Genomic DNA, 7787 nt, shown 5'->3' with positions numbered 1-7787 from the left:
AAGTTAAAAAATCAATCAAATTTTGAAAATAAGTTGCAATTTTGTAATTTTTATTTAATATAGCAGAAAATATATTTTAGTTTCATTCGTAATGTTCATTTTAATTATATTTGATTATAAATATAATTTTTTAATATTACAAAGTGCTTAAATACCCTATTCAATTAAAACCTGAGGCTTTTCAGGAAAAAAATTACTAGGGAGTGGATCTTAGTAAATGAGGATTTAGGGTATTTTATTACTAAAATAAACTTCAATAAAAAAAATATATTAAATAAGTAATCAATAAATAATACATTAAAAATTGATTTTATCTTAAATTATTTATTTTTTATTTCTATTAATAAAAAAAACAATTAAAGAAATTTTTTTTATCGAGCAACAGCAATAGAATAATAATGTGTTTATGGTATGTTTTAGATAGACTTAGTTAAAAAATACTATTTTTTAAATAATAAAGGAGATTTTACTTGTTTTTGTGCGATTTTATAAAAATACTTATTTAATTTATTTTAACTGTTATTAATGAAAGGTTAAGATATTTGCTTATAAATTACACAAAAGTTTAGTGTTGCTCCATTTAAATTTTTAAAAGTTGATTTTTAAATTTTTTTAGTAGTGTTTAAGAAATTTGAAGTGTTTGATTAAAAAGAAGGTAGATATTCTTTGTATTTTAATATAAAAAAGTTAAATATTTAATTACGATTGATATTTACCAGAATGCTACTAAAATCGAAAGAAAAGGATTTGATAGGATATTTACTCAGGGTAGATATTCAATAAACATGTAGCATAATTGGATTTTCATACCTTAAAATTAAAAAAATAATAGATGCTGTAAATTTAATATCATATTAATTTCATTTTTAATAATTATTATTATAATAGGTTGGTTAAGTAAGTAGCGAAAAAGATAAATTAGCGCTTCTTAACTAAGAAATATATAATTACTATAAATAAGATATGTAAAGTGTCTAGAATATGGAAGATCTCAATTAGATTCATTTACTTAAAAGTGTTTTATTCAATTTTGTTGTGATAATTGGCAGCTTGAAGATTGCTCAATATAATATGAATGATTAAATTTCCTAGTAATTAGTTGAATTATAGAAGCAGTCCTATAGCTATGGAGAGGTTTAAGATAAAATAGAATACTTATTTGCTATGTTAAAATTCATCAAAATAAAATAAAATATTACAAAATTAATTATGGACAGTTCTATTAGCCCATCTGGATCTTCTATACATAATCAAGACCTTAAATTAAAAAGTTTAGATTAAGATATAGAACACAAGCATGTAAATGAAACTATTGAGTTTTTAAGGAGTGAGCTTAAAGACTTTAACTTAGAAAAAAGATTAGTAGTAGATTAATGTATGAGTAATGGAATCTAGCTTATTTATTTTAACATATTTTGTATTAGCTATTTATTAACAAAAAATCAATAAACAAATATTAAATTCTACTTTGCTGAAAATGCAATTCAAATTGGTTTAAGCATTGAATCACTTTTAAAAAGATACTTTCTAGTTGAAGCCATGTATTTAATCCTGTATATTATTATTTAATAAGCTAAGCAAACCCTCAGCTTAGAGCTTATTAAATAAGGACTTTAGTTTATAAAATAGAATTAAGAAACTTTAAATTTAGAGAGCTAAAAACTTGAAAAAATTTCAAAGAAGTTAAGTAAACTTAAAAAAGTTATTCATTAGAAAATATAAGCTGAGTAAACCAAAAATTTAAATTAAATATTTGATTCAAAATAAAACAATTCTAAAAAAGATTTTCTCTAAAAATTTAAAAAGAATGATGTTGAAAAGAATGATTTGTAGCTATTTAATTTAAACAATCCATTTAAAAACAATTAAATTAATATCTCATAAGAAATTCAACCAAATTAAAAGTCGCAGCTTATATAGTCCTTTGATAAATTGAAAAAACAAAGGACTCTACTATTTAGCAATCATTTAGAAAACAATGAATTTGATTAAATTTTTTAAACATCTAAATCAATAAAAAGTAGTAGGGAGTTTAGAAAATGTATTTCGTTAAGTGTTAAAGAAAATGATTAGTTTAATGATGCAATTTCAAAAGAATAGGCTCAAAGTTTGAGACCTTCAATTATAATAGAATAAAAATCTAATGATTAAGAAAAATTTGATTTAAAAAAATAAAGAAACTTTTAAAAATAAAAAACTCTTGAAAATAGAGATAAATAAATATTGAAGTATTAAAACATGGATAGATAATCTAATTAAATGAAAGCAAATGATCATTTAGATTAATCTTGCTTCGCTTCCTATGCAAGTATCAATGAAACTAAAGAATAAATCAATCCTTAAAGTAGTCAAAATGCTAATGTCTTGCATTAATCTAGGTTTGATATAAAATCTTTGTTAGAGTTCGATTCTTAGACTATGAGTCTTGAAAGAAATGACTCAAAAGATATAAAATAGTAAGATAATAATCTCAAATAAATGAAACAAAATCAAAGAGAATCTGAAAATTATTTGTTTGATGGAAAATAGAATTAAGATATCAAAAGATTTATTCAAAATTTAAATGTAACAAACAATTAAATTAATTCAAAATTTATAGATCAAAAAGAAAATAATAACCAAACATAATTCCAAAATTTAATTTAAAGAGTAAAACAAGCAACAAAGTCAAAGCTGAGTTTAAATAAAAAAGCCTCCCAATAAGAATATTCTTCTTTAAATAATACCTTACAGACATACAAAACATAAAGTGAAACTGAAAGTACCTTTCCAATTAAAAAGTAGAAATAGCCATCAACATAGCTTTAATATCCAACTTAGTCTACTATACCATGCTCTTCTTAGTCTTCTTTATCCAAAATTCACTTAAACAAATAATCAAGTTGCAATCAAAAAATGGAATCATGTAACAAAATAAAAGTGTTTGATGATTATTAACTTAATAACGAAACAAGCATTTTAAATAAAAAGAGATAAAAATATAGAAATAGTAGTGATACATTTTAATCTAACAAACCTCAAGCAGTTAGACCATTAGATATTTAATATTTATCTGAAACAGACGGTCAATCTCTTTAAGAAAAGAGCGAACTAATTTCACCTACTGCTACTATTGTGTCACCTTAATCATAAACTACATTTTAAAGCCAAAAACAATTCAATAGAAGGCATATAAAATTTTTTTCATAAACTAATCAAGAATTTAAGAAATTTTTAAAATATGAAGATTAAAACAAAGTAATAGCTAATAAAGAAAATATAAATGATGATAAAACAAAATAATACAAAATAAACATAATTAAAAAGTAAGATACATCTATCCAAGTAAGTTAGTTAAGTTCAGAATACAATTTAAGTAAACAGGACAGTAATTAATCAAACTAAACTTACAATACAAATATAAATTCGAATTCAACACTGAATTTAATTGAATTATCTACAAGACCTTAAATTAAAAACACCCTGAGTAGAAGGTAATTGCAAAAAGAATAAAAATAAACTAAATTAGATGAAATGGTAAAGCTAAATGAATAATAATAACCTACTTTTACTACTTTTATGAAGAAATAACCCTCTTCGGCTTCTATTAGCAGTAGAAACATCAGTTAAAGTGATAAGAATATATAACAATATTTATTTTGGAAGAGCGTGATCAGTACTTCAATTGAAAAAGATTTAGAATAATTAAATTTAAATAAATAAAAAAGCTAAGATAGTAACTAATAAGAAAATGCAAGCAATTATAAAACTCTTTAATATCCTTCTTAAATAAATGGCCAAATCCTAAATAAAAAATAGAGTATAAAAGAGATATTATCAAACAGGATTAAGAAAACAGATAATTAATGTTAAGCTAGCTCAACGAAAAGAGATGGAAGAAAAATAGTTAATGAAAATACATACAAAAATAATCAAATTTTTTCTTTTTAAAATTTTTAAAACGAAATAAGCCACCAAAATTCTAATTTTAATAATTTTATGCAATAAAGTAAATAAAAAATTAATAAAAATGATAAAGAAAATGTGAGCCCATTTTAAGTATTAGGCAATAGTAGTAATTCAAAAAAATAAATTAAATTAGTCCTTCAAAATTAAACAAAATATGTAAGTGCCTGTAACTCAAGATCAAATTCTATAAATTTATTAGATGATTTCAATGCTTCTTTAGAATAAATTTAGTTTCCATTAACCGAGCAACCAACTAATAAAGTTAACTAAAGAATTAATACAAGTTAACATAAATATGAGTAACTCTTTTCATAATATACTAAACAAAATTTATCAAAAGAAGATCAATAAATATAGTAAGATTAATTTCATTAAAAATATAGCTCTACTGCTAATCAGTAAGGCAATTCAGAAGATTTTTGTATGTTTTAGAATATTAAAAATAATTTAAGAATGTTTTCTAAAATGGATAAGTATAAAAATTTAATTGAATGTAATCCATAGTCTGAAATTAAAGAAATAGATGAGAGTCAAATGATTTCCTAATCCAATTTTAATATTGAAAACTAAGAAACTTATAAAAAATTCAGTGAAGAAATAGCACTTTCCTAGAAAAAGAGCTAATTTCATTAAAATTAAAATTTAGATGATTTTTTAGAAGAAAGTTGCTTAAATTAATAGATAAAAGATATAGAATTAAAATCAGAGAATAGTTCTTTATTCAAATTAAGTGAGTAGACATTAATAAACAGCGGCATTTAAGAAAAAGAATCCTTTTTAACTAGTTTTAATGAGCGTAAATCATGTTAAGAAAAAGAATAATAAATAAATTAATTTGATTCAAATTTACTTAAACAATAAACTTAACTAAATAGCTCTCACCCAAATTATTAAATTTAGGTATAAGATTTAAATCAAAATAGCAGCAACAAATAAATATAAAATTTAGATACAACAATTTCAAAATAAAGACTAATTAGGTAAGAACCTTAGATCTAGGAAACTGATAAAAATCTTAAACAAAGTGTAACTATTAAGAATTTTTATGAAAATGGCATTAATTAAGATAAACCTGACAATTTTAAAATTAAACTATAGATTTGTGAGAAATAGATAGACAAAAAACACAATTTAGTTGAGTAATTACAAATAAATTACAATATAAATAGTAAAGAGTTTCTTAAAAAGACTATCCTTAATAATATTTAAAAAAAATATTTTTAAAGTTAAAATAAAACTAAAAATTAAGAAAATAAATTAGATGTGATTTCAGTTAATCGGACTAATGTCGAATATAGTCTAAATTTGCCATCTTCTTTTATAGATTAAAGCTTATAAAATTAAGATAAGACATCTCAATAAAATGTTTAAAGTCTTGTTGATAGTGAAGTTGTTCAATAAAAAGATACTTTTGATGGCATCACTGAAAATAAATCTCAAAAATTATCTTAGCAATTAGATGATAATTGTAGTATGATTAACTATCACCATTCACTTTCTAATTCTTTTGCTCAATCTGAAAAAATGAATAATCATCAAAATGAAAAAGCAAATCAAAAAAAAAGTAAGTATTTCTAACAGTCTTAGAATAATTAAATGTAACATTCTCCCTCAAATCCAGGAAATCATACCACAGAACAAGAATAAAATGATAAGGAGAATACTTAAAATCAAAGTCCAAATCTGCATACAACCAAATAAACTTTTTAGAGTTATACAATTGAAGAAGATTACTAAAATGGAATAATTTTAATGAATAGTAACTGTAAAAAACCCTAATCTAAGAAAATAAAAAGACTAAAAAGCTACTCAGATATATTTACTGCATAAAGAGAACATCCTGAAAAATTTACAAAGATAAAAGCAACCACTACTGAATTTTAAAAATAAGCTGCTGGGTAAGCAAATCGAATTGACTTGCAGCAAATAATAGAAAACAGAAATGATAGGTCTTCTTCATGTTTCTTAACAAGCGGCTACAATACACCAGTAAATAATAATTAAAAGGTTGATATTAGTTTTATTTAATCTTCATAATCACCTTAAGTATCAATTAAAAAGCAAGATTTATAAAATTATAGTAATAATAAGAGCCAAGCATCTTAATTTTTCTAAAAATATCAAAGTTTATTAACAAAAGAGCAATAAATTTAGAATAGCCAATTACATTTTCATTACTAATCGCCTATAAACAAACAAAATAAATCATATTTATAACTTTTAAAGCCAAGCATTTCATTTTCATCTTTATTTTAAAGCCAAAAAATATTTATTGAATGTAAAGCCGAATTAGATGATAAACTTAATTAAATAATTGCTTTTGTAGTAATAAATCGCAATCTATCTTTAAGATATTCTATTGAATACTCTCCCTATCAATTAATTGAAGACATTTAGTCTCCTCATCATTCATAAAGCCAAGTAATTATTTTGTTAAATTTAAAACAGAATGATAAAAAATATTTTAAATTTATATTAATAAGTTAATTACTTAAATAAATTATTTATTAACATTATAAAATTATTATAAATAGACAATATGGCCACTCCTAAATGAGTACTTAGAAAGAGATTTGCTGAAGAAGCATGGAGTCTTAATTTAATAGGATTATAACAATATTATGAAATTATAAAAATATGATTTGAAGATTAAAGATAATGGCAATATTTAATTCACAAAAAATTAAGGATGCTAAATTCTAAATCAAAGTGACAAATAAGGTGTAATTGGAATTAAAAATATTGTTGATTGTTTGTTTAAAAATAAAAACTGTCTAAAAATAAAACAAAAATTAGTTGGTAGAGTTTTGATTATTGAAAGTAACCTGTAAAATGAAACAGATAGTTAATTAAAAAAAATAAAATCAGTTTCTCATAATAGTTTTAAAAAAAATATTTATAACTCACAAGAAAAGATTTTAGATAATAAATATGTTGCCGAGTATTTAAAGCCTTAAGATTTAATTGAGACCATACCAATACAGTTTTTAACTTTAAAAAAAAATAAGAGGTTTTTCATAATAGAGTTAAATTTTGAGCTTTTATTAGATAAATCTAAGTAAATTCATAAAGAAGATTAAGTGAATTTTCTAATAAGGATATATAATTCTAAAGAGAATGCCTGCATACATGAAAAAAAAATAAAAATTAAATCACTCTAATTTATAGACTTTAATATTATTTTAAGCATTCTCTAAAGAATAAAACTTCATAAGCCCTTACTAAGGAATTAAAAAGATTATTTGAGATAGTATTTGTAATTGTGTCTCTTAGTATCAGATGATTTAACTAAGATAGACATAAGAGAGGAATGTTATTTAACTAGTGATCAATATAATATAAATGAATGGATTGATTAAGACTAATATTGTCTTAACTAACAAGAATTAGAAGAACAATGTGATGATTAATCTTCAAATTTTAAGTTTGGTCTTTTCAACCAAACTTTTAATTAACTCAGAAAGCAATTCTATCATGAGAAAATTGTATTAAACTTAAATGGTAAAGTAACTTAGCAGAATAATGAATAGCTTGAGAACTTTTAGAGTTAAATTGTAAATAATCAGAAATAACCTATTATTGAATAAGAAGAAGAATTTGTAATTTTATTTAATTATTTTAATTTTAAAAATATTAATTTTTTCTATAAATAAAAAACAGAACTTAAACAATTATGTGAAATATAGAAGAACAGGTATTAGAACTGCAAATTATCAAAAAGATTTAATTAATTTAGAAAATTACTTAAAAGACAAAGTTTTGTATTTGGAGTTTTCTGCTTAAAATTTTATTTAACTAAACTACAGGGTTATTTTTATTTTGAATAAATAGATTAATCC

The 7787-nt window shown here is 22.0% G+C and overlaps 3 protein-coding genes across 3 annotated transcripts; all 3 read left to right on the top strand. All coding sequences in view use genetic code 6, as the record gives it.

The window, feature by feature from the left end:
• Positions 1-2926: 2926 nt before the first annotated feature.
• On the top strand, positions 2927-3421 carry TTHERM_000585029 (hypothetical protein; the record flags this gene model as incomplete). The annotated part of the gene is made up of 1 exon (XM_012799643.1): positions 2927-3421. The coding sequence occupies one exon, from the start codon at positions 2927-2929 to the stop codon at positions 3419-3421; it is 495 nt and encodes a 164-aa protein (XP_012655097.1).
• A 2469-nt stretch (positions 3422-5890) lies between these two features.
• TTHERM_000585028 (hypothetical protein) lies at positions 5891-6528 on the top strand (the record flags this gene model as incomplete). Its single annotated transcript, XM_012799642.1, has 2 exons — positions 5891-6369; positions 6483-6528. 2 exons carry the CDS (start codon positions 5891-5893, stop codon positions 6526-6528), a joined length of 525 nt encoding a protein of 174 aa, XP_012655096.1.
• A 699-nt stretch (positions 6529-7227) lies between these two features.
• Positions 7228-7627, top strand: TTHERM_000585027 (hypothetical protein; the record flags this gene model as incomplete). The annotated part of the gene is made up of 2 exons (XM_012799641.1): positions 7228-7547; positions 7609-7627. 2 exons carry the CDS (start codon positions 7228-7230, stop codon positions 7625-7627), a joined length of 339 nt encoding a protein of 112 aa, XP_012655095.1.
• Positions 7628-7787: the final 160 nt, after the last annotated feature.

Source organism: Tetrahymena thermophila (genome assembly GCF_000189635.1).
Source record: "Tetrahymena thermophila SB210 genomic scaffold scf_8254444, whole genome shotgun sequence".
Lineage (NCBI taxonomy): Eukaryota > Ciliophora > Oligohymenophorea > Hymenostomatida > Tetrahymenidae > Tetrahymena > Tetrahymena thermophila.
The sequence above is the reverse complement of the archived record's forward strand: the minus strand, read 5'-3'. Positions and strand labels throughout refer to the sequence as shown.